General features: G+C 40.9%; 1 protein-coding gene across 1 annotated transcript; it reads left to right on the plus strand.

Annotated features, from left to right (window-relative positions):
• The first annotated feature begins 63 nt into the window (after positions 1–63).
• RAB2B (RAB2B, member RAS oncogene family) lies at positions 64–17323 on the plus strand. Its single transcript, XM_027572751.2, has 8 exons — positions 64–258; positions 485–556; positions 2923–2990; positions 10050–10132; positions 10347–10439; positions 13822–13933; positions 14550–14618; positions 15689–17323. Exons 1-8 carry the CDS (start codon positions 213–215, stop codon positions 15794–15796), a joined length of 651 nt encoding a protein of 216 aa, XP_027428552.2. The 5' UTR covers positions 64–212; the 3' UTR covers positions 15797–17323.

A 17323-nucleotide genomic window follows, 5' to 3' on the forward strand; every position in this document is an offset into this window, starting at 1 on the left:
TGGGATAATGGCAAATAGAAGTATTGGAGGCGTCCCTGGAGGTGCTGTCCGGGTATTACAGTCGCTCCGACCCAGAGAGAATTTCAGGGGAGAGCAATAGAGACGTGATCTGGGCTAGAGGGGCCAGAGATCGGTAGATTGTGCGGCTAGAGAGGCCGGAGGTAAGTGGTTGTGGAAGTCGGGCGGACCCGGAATCCAGAGGAAACGGGACCATGACTTATGCTTATCTCTTCAAGTACATCATCATCGGGGACACAGGTAACCTGCGGGCGACTGCCCTCACGGCTGGGGCGGGGATCCGAAGTTCACAAATCCGGGCGTGGGGCGGGGCTCATTTAGTGGGCTGGGCGATTAAGTGAAGAGCGGGCGGGGGCGGGGCGGCCGGGGGCGGGGCTCGGGGCTCCCCTTCCCCAGCCCCGGACGCCCGGACTCGAGATTGTTCTTGGGCCGCGTGACTCCTAGAACGTGCGTCTTCCTCTTTTAGGTGTGGGGAAGTCATGTCTCCTCCTACAGTTTACGGACAAGCGGTTCCAGCCTGTCCACGACCTCACAATAGGTAAGTCCATGTGCCTGTCCCAGAAGAGATAACGAAACCTGACTAGCTGAAATGGAAAGTTAGCAGGCTTCGGTATTCGAATTAAAAAGTTACCTTTTCCTATTTTTAAGCTAGTCCAAGGTTATGTATTGTAATAAAGAGTGACTAACCAAATGCTGATAAATGGGGAGTGGTGTAAAGGGGAGTAAATCATTGAAAGGCAACTTCAGAGATGGGCGTGAGATATGAGTTCATTGCCCTGTTTTTTTTTTTCCTAAATATAATTTGTATGTTTATGGAAAATCCCACGAAAGCTTAACTGCTTTATTCAAAAACTCACCTTGTTTTGCGGTAAGTTAGTGCAAACGTCACGTATGTTTTTCAAAGTGATCACCAACATGCAGATTTTTGTGTGTGTTGGAGAGGAAGAAGTAAATATGAAGAGCCCTCCCAGGGCTCCCTTCTAAGTAGAAGGTAGGTAAAACAGATGACCTTTAAGGAAAAGAGTGTAGTAGAATAACAAAATCACACTTGTGATTATGGAAGGCATAAACATTTGCTGCACATTTGTGTTAAGGCGGGGGCCTTCTGGGACTTCAACAACCCCTTCCCCATAATCTCCATAACCCCACTCCAAATGAATAATGTATATGAAACTAGCCTTCTTGCCATGCAGGTGCAGGTTCTGGATAAAATCCCTAACTCCCATTCTTACCGTATCGCTACTTCCAAATCCCACCTTATTGAAATCTGAAGCTACTTCTGTTCCCAAACACCTTATTCAGAGCCAAATAAGTAATGGGGTTAGAAAAGGATTTAGAGGATAACATCTACAGGAAAATATCTTTGTAAGTTAATATGAAGTGAGTACAGTGTAATAGGTGCTAATGGTATATAGTGCCTAACCAGGCAGACATTGTGCCTGTCCTTAAGTAATTTAGTCTTCCAATGTAGGAGGTGGGGCTGGATCAGAGACTAAGTAAATTCCTGTAGTAGAAGGGGAGGAGAGGCTGAAAATTGAATGAACAAGAGTTAGCCAGGCACAGGGGTTGTAGAGATGGAAAACTGGTCAGGGCAAGAGGGAATAATATTTGCAAATACTCAGGAATGTCAGATCAGACTACCTTTGGAAAACAAAGTAATATGGCTAGAGCATGAAATTTCAAGTGGAGAGTGGCAAAAAAAATAAAGCTAGAGAATGAATTAGGGACCAAGTTCTAAAACAGCTGAAGGTAGTGAGAAAATGACAAATTTTAAAGTGGAGGAATGAATTGATCAAGTTTTTGCCAGAGTCCCGTATAGGCTCTGTTTCTTTTTGAATTCAGACTTATATACCAAGATAAGACAGTTGGATAGAAAATATGTGTAAAATACAAGGATCTCTGAGTGCATAATTGGGAGAAGTTGCATAAAAGGCAAATTTTATTTTTTAATTCGCTATTGAGATTCCATTTCTATTGTCCAGAAAGGGGAAAAAAAAAAAATCTAGTGACTTTTTTTCAGTAGGTATCACTGCTCTTGATGAAGCAGTCTAGAGTAGTAAAAGAATTTTTTATATCTTTTTAACTGCAGCATCTTAGAGTTGAGAGAGAGAGTCCTGATAATATTGTGTGGGGGGGCACTGAATAGGCACCTATCAGCCCTTTAGCAGAAGCTAAATTAGCGCTCTTTCTTACTTGGAAATCAGAATTTCTCTAGTAAAATACTATATAAAAATAGAACATAGGACAAATTGACTTATGATCAAGTATTTTCAGTTTGAGCGACCTTCAATTTTAAATTTTGTCCTAACATTACTTGAAAGAAGATGAATGCCAGGTAAACCAAAACCTTATTCAGCCTGTCAGTTTCCGTATTCCTGTGAGGAAGGCTATTTTCTAATGAACTGTGGGAATTAGTTAGAGATCTGAAATGTATCCTCCTTGGGAACCTATTTCTTAGGCTCTTTTCTCAAACAAAAAATTATGGAATTACAAAAAAAATACTGGATTAGAGAGTGACTTTGAGAAAATGTTAGGAAATATTTCAAAGTTTTTAGATTTTTTTTTTAAAAAGTTACAAATTAAACATTAATTATCTAATGAAATTTAAGTGTTAACATTACTAAAAATACATTCACCCTTTCTACTTCTTACTTTCATCTCCATTTCTGCTTTTTGGTTACATTCCTGGGGTCATTATCACCTAGATTACAATTTTTTAATTCTAGAAGGAAAATGAAAGTTCAAGAAACACAAAATTAATTGTAGCAAATAGCAATAATGGGCTTAGTGGTACTGAGTGCAGACAGAGAAGGAGTCAGTGGGCACATTGGGGAAAAACATGAACCTCTCAACATGGGTGATGTTCATGAGAATCACATCCTTTCTTTTGCTTTTCACTGACAGGTGTGGAGTTTGGGGCCCGTATGGTCAACATTGATGGAAAACAAATCAAACTGCAAATCTGGGATACGGTGAGAGAGAACAGGATAATTTAGTCCCTGACCAAGATCCAAACAGAACAGTAAAGGCTGATGCGGGGGCAAGGGGCCATGAGGGTGGGGCTGATGGTGAAGATGAGCGTAGAGGGAGAGTTTTCACTTTCATCTGTTACAGTTAAAATTCTGAATGCCGTGTCTTTGTATTTTTATTTTAAATTACCCAAGTAATGTATGAATTTGTCCTGGTAAAAATAAAAGCAAACAATATAAGTGTATAGAATAAAATGTGAATGTCCCCTTTCACACACACACATCTCTTCCTTCCATTCCTGGTTTCTGCCTAATCAGTGTGAATGTTTCAGTGCTTATGCTTTCAGACTTCTTTGTGTTCTCAGATACATACACATGTACAAGTACATGGTAGTGGTTTTGTTCTTGTTAGTTTTACCTGCATAGAATCATGGCCGAGTAGACCTAGCTATGTTAGTTTTTTTATTTAATAATTTCTATGTTTTGGATACTTCTGTATTGATACATACATCTCTACCTCATTTCTTTTAAGCACTATATAGACTCATAAAAAGTCTGTACCATCATTTGTTTAGCTATACTCCCAATGATGGAAATTCAGGTTTCCAGTTTTCACCTTTGCAAATTTTCACTGAATGTCCTTGATTACTACATCTTTATGCAAATAGTTTGAGAATTTCTGTGGAATGCCTGCCCAGAAATGGAAAATCTGGGTCAGAGGTTATGCGTATTTTAAAATTTGACAAATGTAGTACTGCTAAAATTTATCTTGACTTAGTATAATTTTGTTTTATCCACATAAACTGATTTTATGTGTATTATCTCATTTGATTTGTATCTTTCTTTTCTCTAAGGAAAATAATATCCCTGTCTTTATTTAAAGTTGAAGGAAGCAAGCACAAAGTTCTTGATATTCAGCTAAAATCTGCTTTTGTTTACTTATTATTTCATTCTGGTTTTTTTTTCAAAACTCAAGAGCTGAAGCCCTTATAGCTATAAGCAGTACAGTGATTTTTTTCCTTTTTTTCCTCCCCTTACCCTCCTCCCATCCTCCATCTCCCTACGCATGCAGGTATCTGTCTTAAAAGTACAATTGGTCCTTGAACAACGTGTGTTTGAATTGCGCAGGTCCGTTCATATGCAAATTTTTTCAGTAAATGTACTACGGTACTGTAAATGTATTTTCTTAATGTTATTATTCTCTAGCTTGTTTTACTGTAAAAATACAGTGTTTAATAGAAATAACATACAAAACATGTTGATCAACATATGTTATGGGTAAGGCTTCTGGTCAGCAGTAGGTTATTGGTAGTTAAGGTTTGGAGGGGTTGAAGTTATACGAGGAATTTCGACTGCATGGTGGCAGGCCTCCCTAACTCCCCTCTTGTTCCCGAGTCAACTGTAAGTTAACTTGCTGCTCTAAGCCCTTTTTGCAGAATCTTTTTCTGGTGGCCTCCAAGGTTGTTACCACCTTTGGTTGCGCTCATTTATGAGGTGCTTTTAACTAGGATCATATTCTTTTGTACGTCATTTGGTCATATTTGCAAGTATTTTAATAACCTTTTGCCCTTCTGAACAGACTTTACGTTTCTAATAGTGGCAGCACTAGCCACATACCTCTGAATCTTCCAGACTTGTTCTTTTGACTAGTTTTGTCTCTAGCCTTTTCCTCCCAGCTAAACCCAAGAGATATACTCTATGTTTGTTGCCAAGGTTAAGTTCATATATTTCTTAAACAGCTGTCACTCATCACTCATTCCCTTCTCCTTTCATTGTTTGGGCCCAGGGGTTCTTTGTCACTATTAACCGAAGTATGTATCTTGTAACTCTCCTTTTACTATCTCCTAATTTTTATATTTCCCGCAAAGGTATATTTGCCCCCCTAAAGAGGCCATAGGACAAATTCTGAGCAGGTGACAGAGTGAAACCTGTAGATGTCAAGACTGGTAATAGCTAGTTCTGCCTTTTTAACTTAAACCTCCACCATTTCTAAAAATGGATGTTTTCATGCCAGGAGACCCAAGAGCTTCCAGTTAGTGCTATGGTCACAGTTATGAGAGTGTCTAAGTGTTGGTTTCCTGGCTTTTGTGTTTTTTTTTTTTTCCTCCTTACATGGTAACATGAGACACAGTGGATCATAAAATAAGAAAGTTGAGAGCCACTGCTCTGTTGACAGGATCCTCAAGGACCATATGGCCTGATAGTCACTTGTGATGCAACTGGGCTAGTTGTTTTCTGTTCTCTTTTAATAATTATTTTGAGATTAGACTAATTTTTGTTGAACCATAAAAAGAGATCAGGTTTCAGAATACTAGGTTTTCGGAGCACCTGGGTGGCTCAGTTGGTTAAGTGACTGCCTTCAGCTCAGGTCGTGATCCTGGAGTCCCAGGATCGAGTCCTGCATCAGGCTCCCTGCTCAGCTGGGAGTCTGCTTCTCCCTTTCACCCTTCCCCCTCTCATACTCTCTCTCTCTCTCTCTCATCCTGTCTCTCAAATAAATAAAATCTTAAAAAAAAAAAGAATACAAGGTTTTCTACTTGAAATTTTTAAGAGATTCCTGCCTATAATGTGGTGTGTTTCTTGTCTGCACTCTTCTGGGTAAGCCTGATCTTTTTTCCCTTGTCAGCCCTGATCTACTCATTGCTTACCCACCTTGGTTTCCCATTTTGTTGACCCCATTTTCTCACATATTCCCAAAGTCATCCTACGTGAAAATATTTAGGGATTACCATGAGGGAATTTTTTTTTTTTTAAGATTTTATTTATTTATTTGAGAGAGGGAGAACGAGAGATAGAGAGCACGAGAGGGAAGAGGGTCAGAGGGAGAAGCAGACTCCCCGCTGAGCAGGGAGCCCGATGTGGGACTCGATCCCGGGACTCCAGGATCATGACCCGAGCCGAAGGCAGTCGCTCAACCAACTGAGCCACCCAGGTGCCCCCCATGAGGGAATTTTTAAAGAGATCAACTTACCCAGAGTTTTCTGTTGTTACTGTTCTGGTTATTGATAAGGATTTAGAGAGCTGTATTACCTTTTTTTTTCTTTTTAGTAGGTTCCGTGCCCAATGTGGGGCTTGAACTCATGACCCTGAGGTCAAGAGTCATGTGTTCCACCAACTAAGCCAGCCACATGCCCCTAGAGAGCCATATTATTGTTTATCCCTTTTCATTCTGTACATATAATTGCCCAAATAACCCATGCTAAACAAAGAGACATTATACTGTAGTTAATATAAAATACTGGTCAATCCCAAATTCATTTGTATTTTACTTCAGAATGCATTTTGATTCTTAGAAAATGAGCCTTTCTGACTTTTTAGGAATTGATACTTCAAACGATAGTTGACCCTTGGGCACCTGGGTGGCTCAGTTGGTTAAGCGACTGCCCTTGGCTCAGGTCATGATCCTGGAGTCCCGGGATCGAGTTCCGCATCGGGCTCCCTGCTCAGCGGGGAGTCTGCTTCTCCCTCTGACCCTCTTCCCTCTCGTGCTATCTCTCATTCTCTCTTTCTCAAATAAATAAATAAAATCTTTAAAAAAAAAAAAGATAGTTGACCCTTAAAACAATGTGGGGCTTAGGGACATCAACCCCTGTACAGTCAAAAATCTGCGTATGACTTTTGACTCCCCCAAAACTTAACTGCTTTTTAAAAAAATTTTATTTATTTAAGTAATCTCTACATGCAACGTGGGCTTGGGCTTGAACTCATGACCCTGAGATCAAGGGTTGCGTGCTCTTCTGACTAAGCTAGCAAGGCATCCCCAAAAACTTAACTGCTAATAACCTACTGTTGACCAGAAGGCTTACAAAAAATCGATTAACATATATTTTGTATGTTATATGTATTATATACTGTATCCTTATGATAAAGTAAGCTAGAGAAAAGAAACTGTTATTAAGGAAACCATAAGGGAGCGGTGCCTGGGTGGCTCAGTGGTTTAAGCGTCTGCCTTTGGCTCAGGTCATGATCCCAAGGTCCTGGGATTGAGCCCCTCATCGGGCTCTCTGCTTGGCGGGGAACCTGCTTCTCCCTCTCCCTGCCACTCCCCCTGCTTGTGCATGCTCTCTCTCTCTCTCAGATAAATGAATGAAAATCCTAAAAAAAGCCCCACAAAAAACCATAAAGGAGAGGGCTGCTTGGATGGCTCAGTTGGTTAAGCATCTGACTCTTGATCTCAGCTCAGGTCTTGATCTCAGGGTTGTGAGTTCAAACTCCGCATTGGGGCTTAAAAAAAATAAAAATAGGGCGCCTGGGTGGCTCAGTTGGTTAAGTGGCTACCTTCGGCTCAGGTCATGATCCTGAAGTCCCGGGATCGAGTCCCACATTGGGCTCCCTGCTCAGCAGGGAGTCTGCTTCTCCCTCTGACCCTCTTCCCTCTCGTGCTCTCTATCTCCCATTCTCTCTCTCTCAAATAAATAAAATCTTTAAAAAAAATAAAAAAAAAATAAGGGGCACCTGGGTGGCTCAGTCGTTAAGTGTCTACCTTCGATTTAGTTCATGATCTCAGGGTTCTGGGATCGAGCCCCGCATCGGGCTTCCTGCTCCACGGGAAGCCTGCTTCCTTTCCCACTCCCCCTGCTTGTGCTCCCTCTCTCGCTGTGTCTTTCTTTGTCAAATAAATAAAATGCTTTAAAAACCAACAACAAAAAGGGATGGCTAGATCTTTAAAAAAAATAAAAAATAAATAAGACTGTAAGGGAGAGAAAATGCATTTACAGTGCCGTGCTATAAAAAAATCTGTGTGTAAGTGGACCTGAGATGTTCAAACCCGTGTTATGCGAGGGTTAATTGTATATATCTTGAAACCATAATACGATTCTTCCACTTGGGAGAAAATTCAAAAGGTGTTAATTCTCTTTATCATGCTTTATATCATACCTCCATCTTAATTCTTTGCTGCTTCAGATTTGTTTAATGGGGTTGGACAAAGATACCTCAAACCAACACAGACCAGCCCAAATTGAACCACTCATCTCTTTCTAGGTTATTGGTTGAACAAAAGTTCATGAACTGGACTCAGATGAAGAAGTAAAGGGATTTGATTTTTGTTTTTTAATTTTTAACTTAAAAAAATTTATTTATTTATTTTGAGAGAGAGAAAAAATCAGTACGGGTGGGGCAGAGGGAGAGGGAGAAGCAGACACCCTGCCAGGCAGGGAGCCTAACATGGGGTTCAGTCCCAGGACTCTGGGATCATGACCTGAGCCTAAGGCAAATGCTTACCCGCCTGAGCCACCCAGGCACCCCAGGGATTTTTTAAAAAATATTTATTTATTTATGTTAGAGAACGCAAGCACATGCGTGCAAGCAGGGGAAGGGGGCAAAGGGAGAAGGAGAGAAGTAGTCTCTCCGCTCAGCAGGAAGCCCAACATGGGCTTGATCCCACGACTGTGAGATCATGACATGAGCTGAAATCAAGAGTCAGACACTCAATCGACTGAGCCACCACCCAGCCACTCAAGGGATTTGGTTTTAAGAGGCATTTTCTGATGAACCTCTGGAAGTATTTTTAGCTGCTAAAGTTAAATGCTGCCATGTGTTTCAACCATCACATAGGCCTCCCTCAAGATTTCCCTTTAGTTCCTAGAAGGCCACAGGGAGGGAGGGGCCTTTCAACATAGCAGAAGAGGAGAAAAAGTAAGGTAAAAGCAGAATGGTAATCAAATAATTTAAGACCTAAAACTATTAGGGACTAAATAAAATGTTAAGTGAGCTGTTAAAGGGGAAAAATACGTTTTAAATCTTAAAGTGTTGTTAATATTCCCAACAAAGTTCTTTAGAATTATTTTTGATTTTGGTGTTCTAAGAGGTACACAACTCACTAAAACATTTGTATGATTCTTGTAGAAAGAGAGTCTCATGTTGTTGGAAAAATAACCTTAGAATTAATGTACTGGAACTCTCTTCTCACCTTCAAATCCAGGTTTAGATTATATGATGTAATGGCTAATAGAACAAATCTTTGTGCTGGGATGCACTAAGATCCTAAGTTTAATTATGGATTCAGCATTTACAGATTTTATAACTTTTGGCCAGTTACCCTTTGAGCTTCAATTTTCCCATTTGTGTTAGTATTCACTGTTGCTGTTTTTATACTATGAGAAGGCCATTTTTCCCTCATCTTTAAAATATGAATAGTTTTCCTTCTTAACCTTAATGTAGGGATACGAGAATAAATGATTTCAAGAATGTGAAAACTTGGGGTGCCTGGGTGGCTCGGTTAAGTACCTGCCATCAGATCAGGCCATGATCTCAGGGTCCTGGGATTGAGTCCCGCATTGGGCTCCCTGCTCAATGGGGAGTCGGCGTTTCCCTCTCTCTTTGCCGCTCCCGATGTGTGCTCTGTGTGTGTGTGTGTGTCAAATAAATAAAATCTTTAAAAAAAAAAAAAAAAGAATGTGAAAACTTTTTTTTTTTTGAGATTTATTTATTATTTGAACAATCTCTACACCCATTGTGGATGGAGCACGTACTCACGACCCCGAGATCAATAGATTCTCCACCTACTGAGCCAGTACAAGAATGTGAAAACTTCTAATAGGACAGATTCAGTGCCTAGGATATTATTAATAATAATATACTATTATTATTTAAAAGATGCTTTTGCTGCCTGTAAGGAGGAAAAATAACCCACAACTATTCCATCAAGAAAGCAAAAGTACCCAATATATGGGGGCATTAATAAATTGCTCAGTTATAAATATCTTGGCCCCGTATGGAAATGTAGAGTGTGAATTTTTTTTTTTAAAGATTTTATTTATTTGACAAAAAGATAGCAAGAGCAGGAACATAAGCGGGGGGAGTGGGAGAGGGAGAAGCAGGCTTCCCGTGGAGCAGGGAGCTCGATGCAGGGCTCGATCCCAGGACCCCGGGACCATGACCCAAGCCAAAGACAGACGTTTAACAACTGAGCCACCCAGGCGCCCCTCTAATTCTCTTTTCTTAATAAAAGTTCTTTTTTAAAGTTAAGTCCTTTGTGTTAGAGTGGCATGTGATCAAGTCCTTGCTCTGGAAATAACCTGGTTTTGTTGGGATTTCTTTGTTGCCATGTTGGTGGGAAAGGCTGGGCAAGAATCCTTCCGCTCTATCACCCGGTCCTACTACAGGGGAGCTGCTGGAGCACTGCTGGTGTACGATATCACAAGGTGAGTCAGATCAGCTGGGCCGGAGGGAGCCTTTTCCCCATGTTCTCAAAATCTTTTTCTTTTCTGTGTTCTGGTTCTGGTGAATGCTAAAGAAGAAAGACTTCTCTAATATTTTCTTTTAGACATGTAGCTTTCCCCCTTTTCCCATGTGTTTGGAATTACTTTGGCATTTGGAAATAGACCTCTGACCCACTTTTAAACTTCTCTGCTGTAGGCGTGAAACCTTCAACCACCTGACCTCCTGGTTAGAGGATGCCCGGCAACACTCCAGCTCCAACATGGTTATCATGCTGATTGGGAATAAGAGGTAAAATTTTATTTGTAGAAATAATAAGGACCAGAAGTCATGTAAGTGCTCTATGGACATTGAATCACTCGGTCCCTAAACTTTTTTACTTTATGGTGCTCTTAGTAAAAAATAAAATAAAATAAAAAAATAAAATAAAAAATAATTGTAAAATATGCATAAGGTAGAATTTATCATTTTAACCATTTTTAAGGATTTTATTTACTTTGAGAGAGAAAATGCATGCATGGCGGGGCAGGAGGAGAGAGAAACAGAGACAGAGCACAAGCGAGGGGAGCGGCAGGCAGAGGGAGAAGGACAAGCAGACTCCTCACTGAGCAGGGAGCCCATGTGGGGCTCGATCCCAGGACCCTGAGATCATGACAAGAGCCAAAGTCAGACTCTTAACAGACTGAGCCACTAGGCTCCCCAAAGAGAAATTTTTTTTTTTTTAAGATTTTATTTATTTGACAGAGAGAGACGCAGCGAGAGAGGGAACTCAAGCAGGGGAAGTGGGAGAGGGAGAAGCAGGCCTCCCATGGAGCAGGGAGCCTGAAGCAGGGCTCCATCGCAGGACCCTGGGATCATGACCCGAGCCGAAGGCAGACGCTTAATGACCGAGCCACCCAGGCGCCCCCCAAAGAGAAACTTAATTGCTTTAGATTTACATTTTAAAAAACTCTTAAATTTACTGAGGTAATCTATCAAAAAAAAAAAAAAACAAACAGATTCAAAGTGTTAAGGCATAAACTTTATAATTAACAGATCTACTACTCTGCCCCCAATGCCAGTTCTGCCTGAGAGGGCAGCTCACTCTACTGCTACCTACAACTAAAGAATGAAATAAAATAGGTAAACCCTAAATCTCGTACCAATCGTCACAAGAAGCATTAAAAAAAATTTAGGGTCGGGGCGCCTGGGTGGCTCAGTTGGTTAATTAAGTGTCTGCCTTCGGCTCAGGTCATGATCCCAGGGTCCGGGGATCCAGCACCGCATCAGGCTCCCTGCTCAGCGGGGAGTCCGCTGCTTCTCCCTCTGCCACTCCCCCTGCTTGTGCTCTCTGGCTCGCTCTCTCTGTCAAATAAACAAAATCTTAAAAAAAAAAAAAGAATTTAGAGTGGAAAAGTCCTCTGTTAATATCTTACACAAGTTCACTCCGTTCTTCTAGAGTAAAGAGTGAATCCAAGGCTGAGCTCTTTCCCAGCTCTAAAAAATGTGCTTATCTGCCTCTCTCCCCACAATTTCTCCCTCCAAGAACATGCAGAACTAACGGGTCCCTCTTGCAGGTTTCCTGCAGCAGCCACATGGCAGGGCTCCTTGGGCAGTCCCCGCACCCCAGAAAACAAAGGGGATTCCCAGCCATTGTCCTCCATGGTGCTGAGCATCTCCAGCACTAGAGAGTGAGAATCTTAAAGAGGCTCTACACCCAGTGTGGAGCCTGACATGGGGCTAAATCTCACGACCCTGAGATCATGACCTGAGCCAAAATCAAGAGTTGGACGCTTAACTGACTGAGCCACCCAGGCGCCCCAGTTTTGTACTTGCTTTTTATCACAGCAGCTACCAAAAATTCAGGTTACACAAACATATGCAAATATTGAGCAGGGTCTATTTTGTTCTGATAGTGACCTTGCCAACTGTTTTAAGCTTATAATTCACGTGGTGTTCTGATGTTGAGTGTTAGCTGTGTTTCCCTTGAAAATTTATCCTGGGGCAAAAAAAACCAAAAAGTATCCTGTGGCACCCTTGTGAGTTTATAGTAGTGCCTAGAGTGCACCGTTTTGAGAACTGTGGCCACGGACTTATTTTACTCATTTATTTGAACTGTGTTCTAAATGTCTATTTGCCAGACCCTGAGTGTATGAGGGGAGAAAGAAAGAGTCATGCCCCTGCTCCTATAGAGCTTATAGTTTATTGGAGACATAAATATTAAATATAAAAGGAATTATGTCTTATTACAAATTGTGATAAATGCAGTGAAGGAAAGAAAGGTGCTATAAAAGAGAGTAACGGTACTATTTTTAATTAAGGGTGATAGTTAAGCTGGAACCTGAAGGATAGGTAAGAGTTCAGTGGGCACAGTTTGAAAAAGAGAAAAGTATCAGAGAGGGGGAGCAAACTGAAAGCCTTGAACTGGGAAGAACCTTGGCAAGGTCATGGTATTGAAAGAAATCAGTGTGGTTGGGCTGAATCAAGGGGGAATGGTACAAGACGAGGTTGGGAAGGTAGGCAGGTGCCAGAACTCATAGCACTTTCAGGCCTTAGGAAGAAATGTGGATTTTATTCTAAATATAGTAGGAAGCTTTTAAGAGTTTTAAGCAGAGATGTGGCTTGATTAGATTTTAAAAGATCACCCTGGAGGGGAGCAGGGGTTGAAGTGGGATGTTCATTTCAGTAGTCTAAATGTGAATGGTGGCATGGACTCAGGTGATGACACCAGAGAGAGGGAAAATGATGGTGTTAAGGTGCATTTTGGAAGTACCTCGCTTTGGGATGAATTGGGTGTTTGGAGTGAAGAAGGAAAAGCTGTTAAAATTATGACATCCTGGATTTAGCTTCTGTTCTATATGGAGATGTGGAAGCCTGGGGCAGAAGTAGTTTGGGGGAAAAGATGAAGTTCTGTTTTGATGTATGTGTCAGGTGCCCTTTTACACATCAGACTGGAAATGAAGAACAGAAATGGGCAAGAGATCTGGAGCTTAGAGGAGCAGCTGGGCTAGAGGTAGACATTTAGATGGGTAGTTCTCCCCAGGTCTTCACACAGCTGGTGAATGATAAATATACATTTTATAGATTTGCTGTTCTTCAGTGAGCTTACTCTTTGATTTCTTTGCATGGTTGGAAAACTGGAAATCTCTGAAATGCAAATTTAGAAATTTTCTAATTTTCTAATTTTCATTAGAAAAATGAAAGTCAGATAGTCCATCCTTACCTTTGTCTGCAGCCTTTTATCCTGTCTTGTCATAAAGTCTTTCCATGCCACCTGATTCTCTTTCTCAGTCTGTGGCTTTATCTTTTTTCCCCTCATACCACCTAACTTTATACATTTTTGTCTTAAGTCTTTTATTTCCCTGGTGGCAAGCTGCTATTATATATGTTAATAATGAGACTAGTGAGAGTTAAGGCAGCTGTGTTCTCCTGGGGCTTGCCTAACTATAAACCTTTTTCTCTATAAGAGAGTAAGGTATTATCCTCAACCATGCAGCACCTGTCATGAATTTGAAGAACCATTTTCCAAGAAGCTACAGAAATCAGTAACTCTGTATTAAGAGAAAATCGTGTAGGATCCACATTCTTCATGCATTAACTGCTGGTTGAAACAGCCATGGGAATCTTTTAGAATAAGAGTTTCTTCTTTCACTTGGATCTTTTTTTAGTTTTCTCCCCAATTAATCTCTTGCAGTGACTTAGAGTCCCGTAGGGATGTGAAGAGAGAAGAAGGCGAGGCCTTTGCCCGGGAGCATGGACTTATCTTTATGGAAACGTCAGCCAAAACAGCCTGCAATGTTGAAGAGGTACTACTTGGGAAAAAGTAGGGAAAGCTTTTGAGAGATGACGCCATATCTTTATTCTTTTATTCAAAATTTTCTTCTATAAGACCATAGTTAAGGAAACGATGTCTTGTGGTCACATTGACCATGTTTCCCTTTAAGGGAATTGTCCTTTTTTTTGTTTTGCCTTGATTCCTACAGTGGAGTTTTACTTTTGCCTTGTGTAACATTAATTGGTAAGTGTGGATTAGACACCAGTGTTGCTTGTAAATATTTTAGTTGGAGGATCTCATGGGTTCTACTGTAGTCATTCTGAAGCCTGCTATTGACTGTATCTTCAGTAATTAATTGAAAACAGATCATGTTTTATTTGGAGAAGGTGCCAATCTAGGGAATATCTTCAGTATCAAAATACCATATACTCCCTTTTTTCTTTTTGAAACAGAGACTTGGGCAGGGGGTGGGCACTTCTGTATTTTTACTCTGGTCTCAATGGTTCCTAATTCATACCTGAGAAATCCAAGTGGGAATAATATTTGTATTAAGGTGTTTGTAATATTTGTATTAAGGAAAAGGTATTACCTTTTCCTATTAGATTTCTTAAACTTGAGCCTAATAATATGATTTATGTCTCCTTTAGGCCTTCATTAACACAGCCAAAGAAATATATAGGAAGATCCAGCAGGGTTTATTTGATGTCCACAATGAGGTGAGAAGGGGGGTGGGGCTGACAGTTAACTTTGCTTTGTGTTAAAGAGGACAAGAAATCCTCTAGAACGTAAGCATTTCCTTTCTAACATCATGCTATTTGAAGCTATGCCAATTCATACTTGATTTTTTTAAGTAGGGAGAGAGAAATCTGTCATTTTCTGTTTTTTCTCAAGTCTGGGGCCCAGAATGCTTAAAGAGATAATTAGTTGGTATCTAAAATGTTTATACAGTATGGGAGATTTTCTTTGCACTATCCCAGTGTTTAGGGGTGATGTAATTCCTAATTGCTCAACAGGGCCATTTCTATAAAGCAGATTCTGTGGCAAAACAAAGAATTAAATGCTGACATCTACTCTTTTTTTTTTTTTAAGATTTTATTTATTTATTTGAGAGAGAGAATGAGATAGAGAGCATGAGAGGGGGGAGGGTCAGAGGGAGAAGCAGACTCCCCGCTGAGCAGGGAGCCCGATGCGGGACTCGATCCCGGGACTCCAGGATCATGACCTGAGCCGAAGGCAGTCGCTTAACCAACCGAGCCACCCAGGCACCCTGACATCTACTCTTTTGCCTCCTCCTGCTCTTAACCTCATCTCATCCTGATTCTGCACATCGCTATGAAACCTAAATATGACTCTTACCTTAAAAATGGGCACAAGACAGGTACCTGGGTGGCTCAGTCGGTTAAGCATCCAACTGTTGATTTCGGCTCAAGTCAGGATCTCAGGGGTTGTGAGGTCAAGCCCTATGTTGGGCTCTGCCCTGGGCTTGGAGACTGCTTAAAGATTTTCTCTCTCCTTCTCCCTCTGCCCCCTTCCCCTCCACCCTCACTTAAAAAAAAAATGGGCACAAGAGTCACTTGTAGTCATCTATAATACTTATATCTGAGCTGGTCATCTTATCTTTATTGTTGAAGATTATTGTTCTGCATCAGTTGGGCGGGCACATGGTTACCTGCCAAAGCCATATCTGCTTCTAAAAAATGTAATTTCTGATTTCTCTTTTTATCCCTGTCTTTTATCCCAATTACTTTAGCACTGAGGTGGGAACTCTTGCCTTTTTCTTTTACAGGCAAATGGCATCAAGATTGGTCCTCAGCAGTGTATTTCAACATCAGTAGGACCCAGCGCCTCCCAGCGGAACTCTAGTGAAATAGGGTCCAACTCCGGCTGCTGCTGAATATCTGGCCTGGACTCTTTTTTTCCTTCCTGGAACAGCTTCAGATCAATAGGCTTAAAGAAAGAGGTCTTACTTGCTTTGGCTGAGAAAAGCCTCTTTTCAAGGTGTGATATTTTGCCTTTCCACTTAAAGACCAGGGAAGAATTTGGGCCCTTACTGACCTGTCCTCCTTCAGGGACGTGAGCATTCCCTATAGATTAGGGCTCTTCTCATCCTCCTATTTTAATTTCTAAAATGTTAGGATCAAAGTTGATTGTCGTGGTAGCTCAAAAATAAATTCTTTTATAAGCGTACACAATTGGCTCCCCACCAAGAATTAGTAACAACGGTCTAGGACATTCTGCTTGAGCACTTGATTTTACTGGGATCTAGCTGGCTGGCCTTTGGATGGTGGATCTTATATCTAGGAATTTCATTGATTGTTTTCATTTGCCATTTTGTAAGAGTTCTTGCAGAAGGCAGTTCCTTCTTCTTGAACTGCTCAAGGATGCTGAATAATTTTCTGCCATCCTATTGCTAATTTCTTTGTCTCAGAGTAACCATAAAACTTGAGAGCAGTGGAGTTGCTCCTGGCCCTATGGCTACTTATCATCATTACCTAAAGGAAACCTCTTTCCCTGTTTGTTTTAGGGATCAGACCTAACACTGCAGTGTCTTTCACCGAATTAACCCCCTACTGTTTCACCATACTTCTCAACGAGACCTATTTAGACTTTCTACTCTAATCAAGCTAATTTGCTTACTGGACATGACATATTTACTTCCACTTCTATGCCTTTGCATATGCCCTACTCTCTGCTAACATTATACTCAGTTCCCCAATTTTTCCTTCAGAAAACCTTCTTTGACCTAGGAACTTCTAAATAATTATTGACCCAGTACCCCTTAAGCTTTCATATGTTGTTTATTCATGTGTATATTTATTTATACTTATGTTACTTTGTAAATTTGTTTTTTGCGTGGAATCTGTCTCCCATATAGGCTGTAAGCTCCTTGAGACCAGGAACCATGTTATCCTTTACTTTTGTAGACCACTCCCTCCACTATTCCTTCACAGTGCCTAGTGCTACTCATTATGTGATCATTGGACTTGACTGACATACTTAAAGACTTGGAACAGGTTTATTGTAGACTGCAGAGGAAACAAAAGGCCTTAGAGTCATCTCTTTGTAACTGTCTCAGTCTCTTCCATCTGCTTACCCTGGATTCTATATTGCTCTTACCCCTTGCCCCTCTTTCCCTTCCCTGGCTCTTTGCCTCCCTTCCCTGCAGCATACAGTAAGGCTGTCAGCTTCCAAGCAGTCAGATAAGTGGGTACCTGTCCAAACATTTTTCTTTTCAAGGGCATATACTACTATGCTAAGCAAATTTGCCTTTGCTTCACTCATCAGGCAGCCTTCTGGGTCAGTTTTTGTATCTTTTGCCTTGATGTCCCGTTCTCTTCCACAGCATTGAGGTCTCATGAATTTTTCTAATTTTTTTGTTGTTGATGAATTGTTTCATTATTAAATATATGCATGTATCCAA

Source organism: Zalophus californianus, chromosome 6, assembly GCF_009762305.2.
Source record: "Zalophus californianus isolate mZalCal1 chromosome 6, mZalCal1.pri.v2, whole genome shotgun sequence".
Classification (NCBI taxonomy): Eukaryota; Metazoa; Chordata; class Mammalia; order Carnivora; family Otariidae; genus Zalophus; species Zalophus californianus.

Coding starts and splice junctions, on each gene's coding strand:
- RAB2B (XM_027572751.2), top strand. CDS start 213: ATGACTTATGCTTATCTCTTCAAGTACATCATCATCGGGGACACAG. Junction 259..484: donor CATCATCATCGGGGACACAG/GTAACCTGCGGG, acceptor TTCCTCTTTTAG/GTGTGGGGAAGTCATGTCTC. Junction 14,619..15,688: donor TATTTGATGTCCACAATGAG/GTGAGAAGGGGG, acceptor TTTCTTTTACAG/GCAAATGGCATCAAGATTGG.